This window comes from Cucurbita moschata, unplaced genomic scaffold, assembly GCF_002738365.1.
Source record: "Cucurbita moschata cultivar Rifu unplaced genomic scaffold, Cmos_1.0 Cmo_Scf00048, whole genome shotgun sequence".
In the NCBI taxonomy this organism is placed as follows: domain Eukaryota; kingdom Viridiplantae; phylum Streptophyta; class Magnoliopsida; order Cucurbitales; family Cucurbitaceae; genus Cucurbita; species Cucurbita moschata.
Window position 1 is genome coordinate 1,735,891 of NW_019268564.1, and position 14,179 is coordinate 1,750,069.

At 37.4% G+C, this 14,179-nt stretch overlaps 3 protein-coding genes across 3 annotated transcripts; all 3 read left to right on the plus strand.

The window, feature by feature from the left end:
• The first annotated feature begins 208 nt into the window (after window positions 1–208).
• On the plus strand, window positions 209–4,805 carry LOC111435298 (threonine--tRNA ligase, chloroplastic/mitochondrial 2-like). The gene is made up of 8 exons (XM_023072743.1): window positions 209–561; window positions 775–921; window positions 1,053–1,200; window positions 2,677–2,930; window positions 3,014–3,391; window positions 3,518–3,826; window positions 3,952–4,152; window positions 4,463–4,805. The coding sequence occupies exons 1-8, from the start codon at window positions 241–243 to the stop codon at window positions 4,721–4,723; spliced, it is 2,019 nt and encodes a 672-aa protein (XP_022928511.1). The 5' UTR covers window positions 209–240; the 3' UTR covers window positions 4,724–4,805.
• A 2,089-nt stretch (window positions 4,806–6,894) lies between these two features.
• LOC111435131 (exopolygalacturonase-like) lies at window positions 6,895–8,565 on the plus strand. Its single transcript, XM_023072468.1, has 4 exons — window positions 6,895–7,041; window positions 7,125–7,424; window positions 7,661–8,179; window positions 8,278–8,565. The coding sequence occupies exons 1-4, from the start codon at window positions 6,895–6,897 to the stop codon at window positions 8,563–8,565; spliced, it is 1,254 nt and encodes a 417-aa protein (XP_022928236.1).
• Window positions 8,566–10,418: 1,853 nt separating this feature from the next.
• Window positions 10,419–14,089, plus strand: LOC111435132 (exopolygalacturonase-like; the record flags this gene model as incomplete). The annotated part of the gene is made up of 5 exons (XM_023072469.1): window positions 10,419–10,565; window positions 10,649–10,948; window positions 11,185–11,703; window positions 11,802–12,051; window positions 14,001–14,089. Coding segments are annotated over exons 1-5 (1,305 nt in total), but the record flags the coding sequence as incomplete, so codon positions are not given.
• Between the last annotated feature and the right edge of the window lie 90 nt (window positions 14,090–14,179).

The following is a 14,179-nucleotide window of genomic DNA, read 5'->3' on the forward strand; positions in this document are numbered from 1 at the left end:
GAAAGCCTACAACGAACCGCCCAAATCAGACAATATCTGCTAGTCGTGCACTTATGCCTTACATGAATATTTAATTTTTTAATTTAAAAATATTATTAAAATTTTTGAAAATTTAAAACTATTGCGATTTTTTTTAATTTTTTTTATTTTTATTTTTAAATTTGGCCATAAAAACAAATATCCAAAGTTTCACCAACAGGACAGAGGAGAGGGAGTCGTAGCCTTATACTCTCCTCTCTAATGTTTGTTCTTCAAAGAATGGCGACTACCACTGGCTTACTTCTCCACCCTCCTCTCGTGCGACCCATTTCACCCAACGTCTCTACATCTCGTTTCTTCCTTGCAGTTTCGACCCAATTTGCAGGAAATAGGAACAAGTCTCTTTACCCTCGCAAGAAGGCCAGTGGATTCTCGACTTCCATTGCAGTGGCTACTGATTCATCAGCGCCATCAATTTCGACCCAGAACGACAATTTGGTGGATACCCAGAAGGAGGAAAGTGAGAAGGTTGTTCTTCCAACTAATGAATCCTCTGAGAAGCTTCTCAGAGTTCGTCACACGGTAATTCTGTTTTTTCTTTGAACTGCCCTTTAGGTGTTCGACGAAATGTCCTTTGAATATGGATATAGCTGGGAATTTGAGAGTTTTGGATGCTTAATCAAGATTCTTAATGGGGTTTACTAGTTTGAAATTTAGGACAGAACTAGGCAGGAGTTTCATAATGGCCATGGCAATAATTGTTCAATTGACTAAATTATGTTTGTTCAATTGCAGTGTGCCCATGTAATGGCCATGGCTGTACAGAAGCTCTTTCCTGATGCTAAAGTGACTATTGGACCATGGATAGAAAATGGGTTTTACTATGATTTTGATATGGAGCCATTGGGAGATAAGGATTTGAAGAAAATTAAGAAGGAGATGGTTGGTATACCAAATCTATGAGCACTAAATTCACTGGGACTTTTCTTCATAATTTTAGATCACAAGGTTTGGAACCTATAAACTAGTTTATGCTTTCAGGTTATGGTATTTATTGTTCAAATCACCTGTAGGAACGCATTATTAGCAGAAACTTACCACTTGTAAGAGAAGAAGTTTCAAGGGATGAAGCTCAGAGGAGAATTGAGGCAATCAACGAACCATACAAGATGGAGATTTTGGAAAGCATAAAAGAGGACCCCATAACCATCTATCATATTGGTAGGAATTCCAACCATCTTTGTACTTCTCTATTGCAACTTTTTGGGACTCCTTTGTATTTAGTGCTTGATTACTTTTGATATTTTTGTTGATTGAAGGCTTTGACCATTTTATCTTCTTTGAAATTTGGCATATGAATTTTGAGATCCCACATCGGTTGGGGAGGAGAACGAAACATTCTTTGTAAGGGTGTGGAAACCTCTTCCTAGTAGACTTTAAAACCTTGAAGGGAAGTCCGGAAGCAAAAGCTAAAAGAGGACAATATCTGCTAGCGGTGGGCTCGAGCTGTTATAAATGGTATCAAAGCTAGACACCGGGCGATGTGCCAACGAGGAGGCTGAGCTCCGAAGGGGGGTGGATTAGGGGGTCCCACATCAATTGGAGAGGGAATGAATGCTAGCGAGGACGTTGGGAGAGGATGTTGAGCCTCTCCCTAGCAGACGCGTTTTAAAACCTTGAGCGGAAGCCCAGAAGAGAGCACAAAGAGGACAATATTTGCTAGCGGTGGGCTTGGGCTATTACCAATGGTATCAGAGCCAGACATCGGACTATGTGCCAGCAAGGAGGTTGAGCTCCGAAGGGGGGTGGACACGAGGCGGTGTGCCAGTAAGGACGCTAGGCCTAGAAGGGGGTGGATTGGGGGGGGGGTCCCACATCGATTGGAGAACGGAACGAGTGCTACCGAGGACGCTGGGCCTCGAAGGGGGGGAATTGTGAAATCCCACATCAATTGGGGAGGAGAACGAAACATTCTTTATAATAGTGTGGAAACCTCTCCCTAACAGACACGCGTTTTAAAACTTTGAGAAGAAGCCCAGAAGGAAAACCTGGAAGGGAAAGCCTAAATAAGACAATATCTGCTACGGGTAGGTACAAGTTTTGAGTTTCTTTTTTCTTTTTTCCTTTCCTGGATGCTATATTTAAATCTCTTTATAATAGGGATTTCTATTGATCTAATCCCTAGTTTCTTAATCAGTAGAAAAAAAGTTCTCTCCGACTTTTTGTTCTCTGATTTTTTTCTTTTTGGTATATTTCCTCCGTTATTTTCTCATATTTGTTAAATTATTAACAGCTTGCTATTGTTTCTGGTTCTGCAACCCTCATTCTTTTTAATCCCCTTTTCCCTCTGGAATAATGTTAGAACTTCATGTATTTGGTTGAAACTTAACATGGGAGCAACATTGGGAATTTGCTTGCTAAATAACGAAAAGAGTGTACACCAACTACTCCGAAAACTTTCTGTCTTTGGTATTCATCACCACATTTCATTCGTTTCGACACTAAAAGAAGGAAGACCAAGATTGTGTTGGACATTTAGTAGCTGCAAAAGGCAGCAAATGGTGGATCAATTGTCTAGTAAATTAAGAACATCCTGTGGTGAGCTTGGTCTATTTTGATCAGCTGCTACTCCCAGGTCGAAGCTGGAAATTTTTATTAGCATCTTCACTCATTTGTAATGTCCTGTATTCTTCACAGGGAATGAATGGTGGGACCTTTGTGCTGGCCCCCATGTTGAATCTACTGGGAAAATCAACAAAAGAGCTGTTGAACTTGAAACAGTTGCAGGCGCATACTGGAGAGGAGATGAAAAGAATCCAATGTTACAGAGGATATATGGCACTGCATGGGAGACAGAAGAGCAATTAAAAGCATACCTTCACTTCAAAGAGGAGGCCAAACGACGTGATCACAGACGCCTCGGAAAAGATCTTGATCTATTTTCCATTCAGGTTTAGATTTCCTCCAAAACGATTATGAAGTTCTTGCTGATAGCTAGAGTTATGCTCTTTAGATTTATTTGGGCTGAACACAGGATGATGCTGGGGGAGGTTTAGTATTCTGGCATCCGAAGGGCGCCGTTGTGAGGAGCATAATAGAAGATTTATGGAAAAAATTACACAGGGAACGTGGTTATGATCTGCTCTATACCCCACATGTAGCAAAGGCAGAGCTTTGGAAAACCAGTGGTCATTCAGACTTCTACGCCGAAAATATGTATAATCAGATGGATGTCGAGGACGAGCTTTATCAACTTCGGCCTATGAATTGTCCTTACCATATTCTATTTTACAAAAGGAGGCTTACCTCCTATCAAGATTTTCCTATTAGGGTCGCCGAATTGGGGACGGTATATAGATATGAACTGTCTGGTAGCTTGCACGGTCTTTTCCGTGTCAGAGGTTTCACCCAGGTGCATATATCATGGATGCTTTCATTATTCGTTTTCTTGTCCAAACTTTACAAGTTGTGATCTGCTCTACGTGGAAAAATGAAACTGATTTGGCTGCTTTACTCGTCTTTTTTGCGGATTTCGCAGGATGATGCTCACATATTTTGTTTGGATGATCAAATCAAAGATGAAATTAGAGGTGTCCTAGATCTAACAGAAGAGCTGCTACTTCAATTTGGTTTTAACAAATTTGAAGTCAATCTCTCTACTAGACCACCAAAATCAGTGGGGAATGATGATATCTGGGACAAAGCAACATCTGCTCTTAGAGATGCTCTAAGTGATAAGGGATGGGGCTATGATATTGATGAAGGTGGTGGAGCCTTTTATGGACCGAAAATCGATATTAAAATCGAGGATGCATTGGGAAGGAAGTGGCAATGCTCAACCATACAGGCAATTTCTCAACTTTATATGGCTTAATCCAAGCAGAATTTCTTTCTCACTGTCCTTATGGGTCTGACTTTGAGTATGATCGTGGAGAACTGTTCCTTTTGTAATGTTTAAGTTCTTATTTTCAGGTTGATTTTAATTTACCTCAGCGTTTCGACATCACATATGTTAATTCGAACTCCGAAAAGAAGAGACCTATCATGATTCACCGTGCGGTGCTGGGATCTCTGGAGCGATTCTTCGGTATTCTAATAGAAAATTATGCCGGGGACTTTCCGTTATGGCTTTCTCCAATTCAAGTTCGAGTTTTGCCCGTGACAGATGCCCAGGTGATTACTATATATAGGCAAAAAACTGCCTGTAGTTCATGATTGTGATAGTAATCTTGTTGGACTTGTTTGACTGTCATGAAAACTTGCATGATCTTGTCTTGATAATGTGTAAAAGCTCATTGCCAACACTCCCCATGAAGGAATTCCAAAGGGTTTCTTGGCAGAATCATACCCATGATGTCAATGGTCATTCGAGGGGACGGGATCTCGTAAATTTGAACTGCTAACTGAATCATATCTATGAACTCATTTTAGGTATTGAAGTTGTAATCTTCCATTGAAATCTTCATTAACATGTTTATCTCAGCTCCCATACTGCAAAGAGGTGACGAAAAAACTCAAGGCTGTTGGCGTTCGAGCAGAAGTCTGTCATGGCGAGAGGTTGCCGAAGCTTATTAGAAATGCAGAGACCCAAAAAATACCGTTAATGGCGGTTGTTGGCGCCAAGGAAGTCGAGACGCAAACTGTGACGGTGAGATCAAGGTTTGGTGGGGAGATAGGGACCATAACAGTTGATGATTTTGTTGGAAGAATCAAGTTTGCCTCAGAGAATAGAACAACGTTTTGAAATGTTGTAGTTTTTACTGTAAATGTCAATGTAATCCTGTAGTTAAGAGGAAAATGTTGAGGTTTGGGGATATATTTGTTACTTGATCTCAATAAGCGTTCGTTGGGTCGGATTGAAATATAAATTTTTTTCAACCAAAACAATCCTTATTAATTAATGAATCCAACTCAACCTATCCATAAATTTTTTTTAGTTTGGGTTGGGCTCGGCTCTTCATTAAAATTTTTATTTTTTATTTTTCAATGAAGGTAAAATTTTTTATTTTCAAACATGACTTATAATTAAATTTAAATATATATTTTGAAAAATTACCTTCTAAATATGTGAGATTCCATATCTGATAGAGAGGAAAACGAAAATTTCCTTTTAAAGGTGTGGAAACCTCTCCTTCCTAGTAGACGTTTTTAAAGTTGTGACGTTGATGGTAATATGTAACAGGCTAAAACGGACCATATTTGCTAGTGGTGAACTTGGGCTCTTACAAATGGTATTAGAACCAGATTTCGGACCGTTCGAGGCCCTAATCGGAATAGGGTTAAACTTGGAGCCTGGATTTGGACTATTACAAATGGTATAAGGGCCAGATTCACGACGGTGCAAGGCCCTAGTCGGCGTAGGGTTAGACTTGGAGCCCAAAATAAAATCATGAAAAGAAAACCCAAAAAAGAAAAATTTTGGTTCAAATCTTGGACATGAGACATTATAATAAGTTTTTTTTTTTTACCATATACTTTCTATGACCCGTCATCATTGTGAAAGAAACATTGACATTAAAGGGGACTAATCCAGTAGTCGTGTTCTTAAATCTATCTTTTTCATCAATGTGTACTTTCCGTTGAAATTTTTAGATTAGAAAATTAAGTGACAAGTTATATATTTGTATTCTAGGAATTTAAGATCAAATTATCTACCTATTTATCTCGACCAATTTTAGTTTAAAAAAATGTTCATAATTTAAGAAAAATTAAATCTCAAAAGAAGCTAAATGTTCTAGGAGGTTACTATACCAGAACTTATCCAAACGGGCCAAAATCCGTGGTAAACAAGGACAAAAAACGACAAAAATTGCAAAAGAGAGAATAAAACAAAACTTGGTCTCGATTGATGATGCTCTGTTTCGTGTTTTCAAGTCTTAACATATTTGTTGTTCGTGCGTTGAGCTGGGTCGAGTTGAGATCTTTTTCTAGACCTAACTCAGTAAGTTGGATCATAAAAATTTTCGACTCGAACCACCCTTATTAAAGAATTAAATCTTTTGATTTTCATGTTTAGAATGATATCTAAGAAATAAAAATGGGAACGAAGCTTTTTGGACATGGCTACATTACCAACTTGTCTTGAGTTGCTTATAAGAGTGAAGACTATCCACACAAACCAACACGGTTTCTTTAAACATGTTTTTTTCCTTGCTCGCATGTCTCCTACGATGTAATCTCGTACCTAGAATTTGGACCAGGCTTTGTAATCCAAATTTGGCACCTGATGGCCCCGACAATCCCTTTGCATCTTCAATGATATCGTCATATTATTTACTTGTTTTGAATTGCTCCTTAGAAGGAAAACTATACCTAAAAATCACGTTACCTATTTTATGTGGCTCAATCATAAGATTCATAAGTTAAGCGTGTTTGGTTTGGGGCAATCTTATGTTAGGCGACCTCTTGAAGTTTTCTTAACAAGCATTTCAATAAATACCAGAGTAAGCTAAAAAAAAATTCAACTTCCTAACCTGCCCTACCCATATAATTTTTCTAACATTGAAATCAATGTATACTCGAAGTCCGTCTTGTTATAGAAACTTTATTTTTACAAGGCTACCATTAATTTGTGGCCGAAAGCTCGTTTCCTTCCACCATAAGTGCTTCGTTGGGTTTGGCCAATGCCCAGTTTCATTGAGATTCAACGGTTCATAGGCAGGTGAGAGAGATATTGCAAGACAACCATTTACGAACAACTTAACGAAACAATAAACAACATTTAGTTATCAATTTATGTTTGGATTAAGAGAGGGAGATAGATCCATAACTTCCTTTACCTCCATCCCAACTTGATTTCTGTTCTTCAATTGGTATTAAATACATACATAAGAGTTCTAAATCTAAAACCAAATATCATTGTCTCTCACCCGTTTTCAAACAATATACATAAAAAAGAAAGAGGGCAAAGGCAGCATGAGTAGGATCAAGCTGAGTTTCTTGGTTGCTACAATTTTGACATTATTATTGTTAGCTTTTACCGTCGATGCTCAATCTAGCGCCGATGTTGTTTTTGATTTGGAAGCATATGGTAACATAGTGCCTGGTACTGACATCACGACGGTAAATATACAATATGAACATCAATATTATTACTAGTTGAGTTGATCGATTGTTTGCTAATTTTTGTTACTTGTGAAATGTAGGCTTTAGCAAATGCATGGAAGGATGCATGCGCGTCCGGTCGTTCTAGTGCAATCGTTATTCCGGGAGGGACATTTGAAGTACGGGAAGGGAATTTTGCAGGACCTTGTAAAAACCGAATTGACTTCCAACTTGGAGGAACGCTGCGGGCACCAAAAGCTCTTCCAGGAGATAATTGGATTATTTTTGCACATATTGATAGATTGACAGTATCGGGTGGAGGAGTTTTTGATGGCCAAGGAAAGGAAGCTTGGGGAAAGAATGATTGCCATAAACGCATAAATTGTGCCCAACTCCCCGTTGTAAGCAATATGCCTTCAACTTTCCTTTTCAATCTGGCGCATCTTGTTGTTTTTGAAAGGGTCTCTTAGATGTCTTCTCTCATCTTCTAAGGTTTATAATTTGGTAACTGTTCTTCCTTTTTTAGAGGATAATCTTTAAACAGTCAAGTTTTCAATTTTATTGGGTTCTATTCAAATTGTTTGCTTTATTACTACCAACTCTCACAAAATATTATTTGATTATACAAAATATTTAGAGTTTGAGGTTCAACTTCATCACCAATTCAATCGTGACGAGAATTACGTCACTTGATAGCAAGAACTTCCATATCAACGTCCTCGGCTGCAACAACCTCACATTCCATAATATCAATATAATTGCACCAGGAAACAGTCCCAACACTGATGGAATACACATCGGTCGATCAAATAAGATCACGATCACAAAGTCCAAAATTGCAACAGGAGATGATTGCATTTCTCTTGGAGATGGAAGCAGACAAATTGAAGTCGCCAACGTGACATGCGGGCCAGGACATGGCATAAGCGTCGGAAGTCTTGGAAGATACACCAACGAAGAACCGGTTGAAGGTGTCCTCGTAAAGAACTGCACGATGATTAACACCACTAATGGTGTCAGGATCAAAACGTGGCCAGGTTCTGCTGCTGGAGGCACCGCCACCGATATGCACTTTTTGGACATTATAATGGTCAATGTTGGCAACCCTATTCTAATAGATCAAGAGTATTGTCCGTGGAATCAGTGCAATCGGCAGGTATTGATCGCATTCTCAAACCTTTGATTGATTTTGTCACTATAACTTTCACAAATAAACCATTTACAGAAGTTTGTTGTCTCATTTTGATTTTTCAGGTTCCTTCGAAAATTAAGATTAGTAAAGTGAGCTTCGAGAACATTAGAGGAAGTTCTGCAACTCCCGTGGCAATCAAACTTATTTGCAGCCGTAGCTTCCCATGCGAAGAAGTGAAATTCCGTGACATTGACCTCACTCCCAACGGGATAACAGGTCCTATTACATCCCAATGTACGAATGTGAGACCCATCGTCTCAGGAAAACAGAACCCTAAAATTTGTGCCTCTCCTTATCAACCTCCCCTAAACTGTTCATTGAATAATTCATGGAATTGTTCATTGTCATAGTACTTCAAAATAATAAACAACCTTAATTAAGAGAAGACAGCCTCTATCCATTTGTGGCTTTGTCTTTTGAATTTTTTTTCTTGTACTTTTCGAGATAAATAAAATGGTTGAATGTTCGAAAGAGACTTCGTGTTGGGAACAATGTAATGTCTTTAGTACCTCGACATTATAAAATAAAATTGTCTCACTCTTATTTTTCATTTTAGATTTGAATTCTAAATAAGATAAAGGGACGCTAGTAAAAAGAAAAATCCATTACTCAAGAAAAAAATACTTTAACCAACAAAAAATATCTACCACCCCTCTCTATTAGTTACTCTAGACAAATCATTTATCATTAGAAATTTTTTAGATAGATTCCAAAGTTAAGATCCGATCTCCAAATAATATTTGGTTGATATCACGGATTCCGATCATCATTGTGAAAGAAGAATTGACATTAGAGGGGACTAATCCAGTCGGTCGTGTTCTTCAATCTATCTTTTTTGTCAACTTCGTAATTTAAGTTGCAATTTTTAGATTAGACAATTAAGTGACAAGTATTAATATGTATTCTAGGAATTTACATTTCATATCAAATTATCTACCTATTTATCTCGACCAATTTTAGTTTTAAAAAAAAAATGTCGATAATTTAAGAAAAATTAAATCTCAAAAGAAGCTAATTGTTCTAGGAGGTTACTATACCAGAACTTATCCAAACGGGTCAAAATCCGTGGTAAACAAGGACAAAAAACGACAAAAATTGCAAAAGAGAGAGAATAAAACAAAACTTGGTCTCGATTGATGATGCTCTGTTTCGTATTTTCAAGTCTTAACATATTTGTTGTTCGTGCGTTGAGCTGGGTCGAGTTGAGATCTTTTTCTAGACCTAACTCAGTAAGTTGGATCATAAAAATTTTCGACTCGAACCACCCTTATTAAAGAATTAAATCTTTTGATTTTCATGTTTAGAATGATATCTAAGAAATAAAAATGGGAACGAAGCTTTTTGGACATGGCTACATTACCAACTTGTCTTGAGTTGCTTATAAGAGTGAAGACTATCCACACAAACCAACACGGTTTCTTTAAACATGTTTTTTTCCTTGCTCGCATGTCTCCTACGATGTAATCTCGTACCTAGAATTTGGACCAGGCTTTGTAATCCAAATTTGGCACCTGATGGCCCCGACAATCCCTTTGCATCTTCAATGATATCGTCATATTATTTACTTGTTTTGAATTGCTCCTTAGAAGGAAAACTATACCTAAAAATCACGTTACCTATTTTATGTGGCTCAATCATAAGATTCATAAGTTAAGCGTGTTTGGTTTGGGGCAATCTTATGTTAGGCGACCTCTTGAAGTTTTCTTAACAAGCATTTCAATAAATACCAGAGTAAGCTAAAAAAAAATTCAACTTCCTAACCTGCCCTACCCATATAATTTTTCTAACATTGAAATCAATGTATACTCGAAGTCCGTCTTGTTATAGAAACTTTATTTTTACAAGGCTACCATTAATTTGTGGCCGAAAGCTCGTTTCCTTCCACCATAAGTGCTTCGTTGGGTTTGGCCAATGCCCAGTTTCATTGAGATTCAACGGTTCATAGGCAGGTGAGAGAGATATTGCAAGACAACCATTTACGAACAACTTAACGAAACAATAAACAACATTTAGTTATCAATTTATGTTTGGATTAAGAGAGGGAGATAGATCCATAACTTCCTTTACCTCCATCCCAACTTGATTTCTGTTCTTCAATTGGTATTAAATACATACATAAGAGTTCTAAATCTAAAACCAAATATCATTGTCTCTCACCCGTTTTCAAACAATATACATAAAAAAGAAAGAGGGCAAAGGCAGCATGAGTAGGATCAAGCTGAGTTTCTTGGTTGCTACAATTTTGACATTATTATTGTTAGCTTTTACCGTCGATGCTCAATCTAGCGCCGATGTTGTTTTTGATTTGGAAGCATATGGTAACATAGTGCCTGGTACTGACATCACGACGGTAAATATACAATATGAACATCAATATTATTACTAGTTGAGTTGATCGATTGTTTGCTAATTTTTGTTACTTGTGAAATGTAGGCTTTAGCAAATGCATGGAAGGATGCATGCGCGTCCGGTCGTTCTAGTGCAATCGTTATTCCGGGAGGGACATTTGAAGTACGGGAAGGGAATTTTGCAGGACCTTGTAAAAACCGAATTGACTTCCAACTTGGAGGAACGCTGCGGGCACCAAAAGCTCTTCCAGGAGATAATTGGATTATTTTTGCACATATTGATAGATTGACAGTATCGGGTGGAGGAGTTTTTGATGGCCAAGGAAAGGAAGCTTGGGGAAAGAATGATTGCCATAAACGCATAAATTGTGCCCAACTCCCCGTTGTAAGCAATATGCCTTCAACTTTCCTTTTCAATCTGGCGCATCTTGTTGTTTTTGAAAGGGTCTCTTAGATGTCTTCTCTCATCTTCTAAGGTTTATAATTTGGTAACTGTTCTTCCTTTTTTAGAGGATAATCTTTAAACAGTCAAGTTTTCAATTTTATTGGGTTCTATTCAAATTGTTTGCTTTATTACTACCAACTCTCACAAAATATTATTTGATTATACAAAATATTTAGAGTTTGAGGTTCAACTTCATCACCAATTCAATCGTGACGAGAATTACGTCACTTGATAGCAAGAACTTCCATATCAACGTCCTCGGCTGCAACAACCTCACATTCCATAATATCAATATAATTGCACCAGGAAACAGTCCCAACACTGATGGAATACACATCGGTCGATCAAATAAGATCACGATCACAAAGTCCAAAATTGCAACAGGAGATGATTGCATTTCTCTTGGAGATGGAAGCAGACAAATTGAAGTCGCCAACGTGACATGCGGGCCAGGACATGGCATAAGCGTCGGAAGTCTTGGAAGATACACCAACGAAGAACCGGTTGAAGGTGTCCTCGTAAAGAACTGCACGATGATTAACACCACTAATGGTGTCAGGATCAAAACGTGGCCAGGTTCTGCTGCTGGAGGCACCGCCACCGATATGCACTTTTTGGACATTATAATGGTCAATGTTGGCAACCCTATTCTAATAGATCAAGAGTATTGTCCGTGGAATCAGTGCAATCGGCAGGTATTGATCGCATTCTCAAACCTTTGATTGATTTTGTCACTATAACTTTCACAAATAAACCATTTACAGAAGTTTGTTGTCTCATTTTGATTTTTCAGGTTCCTTCGAAAATTAAGATTAGTAAAGTGAGCTTCGAGAACATTAGAGGAAGTTCTGCAACTCCCGTGGCAATCAAACTTATTTGCAGCCGTAGCTTCCCATGCGAAGAAGTGAAATTCCGTGACATTGACCTCACTCCCAACGGGATAACAGGTCCTATTACATCCCAATGTACGAATGTGAGACCCATCGTCTCAGGAAAACAGAACCCTAAAATTTGTGCCTCTCCTTATCAACCTCCCCTAAACTGTTCATTGAATAATTCATGGAATTGTTCATTGTCATAGTACTTCAAAATAATAAACAACCTTAATTAAGAGAAGACAGCCTCTATCCATTTGTGGCTTTGTCTTTTGAATTTTTTTTCTTGTACTTTTCGAGATAAATAAAATGGTTGAATGTTCGAAAGAGACTTCGTGTTGGGAACAATGTAATGTCTTTAGTACCTCGACATTATAAAATAAAATTGTCTCACTCTTATTTTTCATTTTAGATTTGAATTCTAAATAAGATAAAGGGACGCTAGTAAAAAGAAAAATCCATTACTCAAGAAAAAAATACTTTAACCAACAAAAAATATCTACCACCCCTCTCTATTAGTTACTCTAGACAAATCATTTATCATTAGAAATTTTTTAGATAGATTCCAAAGTTAAGATCCGATCTCCAAATAATATTTGGTTGATATCACGGATTCCGATCATCATTGTGAAAGAAGAATTGACATTAGAGGGGACTAATCCAGTCGGTCGTGTTCTTCAATCTATCTTTTTTGTCAACTTCGTAATTTAAGTTGCAATTTTTAGATTAGACAATTAAGTGACAAGTATTAATATGTATTCTAGGAATTTACATTTCATATCAAATTATCTACCTATTTATCTCGACCAATTTTAGTTTTAAAAAAAAAATGTCGATAATTTAAGAAAAATTAAATCTCAAAAGAAGCTAATTGTTCTAGGAGGTTACTATACCAGAACTTATCCAAACGGGTCAAAATCCGTGGTAAACAAGGACAAAAAACGACAAAAATTGCAAAAGAGAGAGAATAAAACAAAACTTGGTCTCGATTGATGATGCTCTGTTTCGTATTTTCAAGTCTTAACATATTTGTTGTTCGTGCGTTGAGCTGGGTCGAGTTGAGATCTTTTTCTAGACCTAACTCAGTAAGTTGGATCATAAAAATTTTCGACTCGAACCACCCTTATTAAAGAATTAAATCTTTTGATTTTCATGTTTAGAATGATATCTAAGAAATAAAAATGGGAACGAAGCTTTTTGGACATGGCTACATTACCAACTTGTCTTGAGTTGCTTATAAGAGTGAAGACTATCCACACAAACCAACACGGTTTCTTTAAACATGTTTTTTTCCTTGCTCGCATGTCTCCTACGATGTAATCTCGTACCTAGAATTTGGACCAGGCTTTGTAATCCAAATTTGGCACCTGATGGCCCCGACAATCCCTTTGCATCTTCAATGATATCGTCATATTATTTACTTGTTTTGAATTGCTCCTTAGAAGGAAAACTATACCTAAAAATCACGTTACCTATTTTATGTGGCTCAATCATAAGATTCATAAGTTAAGCGTGTTTGGTTTGGGGCAATCTTATGTTAGGCGACCTCTTGAAGTTTTCTTAACAAGCATTTCAATAAATACCAGAGTAAGCTAAAAAAAAATTCAACTTCCTAACCTGCCCTACCCATATAATTTTTCTAACATTGAAATCAATGTATACTCGAAGTCCGTCTTGTTATAGAAACTTTATTTTTACAAGGCTACCATTAATTTGTGGCCGAAAGCTCGTTTCCTTCCACCATAAGTGCTTCGTTGGGTTTGGCCAATGCCCAGTTTCATTGAGATTCAACGGTTCATAGGCAGGTGAGAGAGATATTGCAAGACAACCATTTACGAACAACTTAACGAAACAATAAACAACATTTAGTTATCAATTTATGTTTGGATTAAGAGAGGGAGATAGATCCATAACTTCCTTTACCTCCATCCCAACTTGATTTCTGTTCTTCAATTGGTATTAAATACATACATAAGAGTTCTAAATCTAAAACCAAATATCATTGTCTCTCACCCGTTTTCAAACAATATACATAAAAAAGAAAGAGGGCAAAGGCAGCATGAGTAGGATCAAGCTGAGTTTCTTGGTTGCTACAATTTTGACATTATTATTGTTAGCTTTTACCGTCGATGCTCAATCTAGCGCCGATGTTGTTTTTGATTTGGAAGAATATGGTAACATAGTGCCTGGTACTGACATCACGACGGTAAATATACAATATGAACATCAATATTATTACTAGTTGAGTTGATCGATTGTTTGCTAATTTTTGTTACTTGTGAAATGTAGGCTTTAG

Coding starts and splice junctions, on each gene's coding strand:
- LOC111435298 (XM_023072743.1), top strand. CDS start 241: ATGTTTGTTCTTCAAAGAATGGCGACTACCACTGGCTTACTTCTCCAC. Junction 3,827..3,951: donor GGCAATGCTCAACCATACAG/GCAATTTCTCAA, acceptor TCTTATTTTCAG/GTTGATTTTAATTTACCTCA. Junction 4,153..4,462: donor TGCCCGTGACAGATGCCCAG/GTGATTACTATA, acceptor TGTTTATCTCAG/CTCCCATACTGCAAAGAGGT.
- LOC111435131 (XM_023072468.1), top strand. CDS start 6,895: ATGAGTAGGATCAAGCTGAGTTTCTTGGTTGCTACAATTTTGACATTA. Junction 7,042..7,124: donor CTGGTACTGACATCACGACG/GTAAATATACAA, acceptor TGTGAAATGTAG/GCTTTAGCAAATGCATGGAA. Junction 7,425..7,660: donor ATTGTGCCCAACTCCCCGTT/GTAAGCAATATG, acceptor CAAAATATTTAG/AGTTTGAGGTTCAACTTCAT.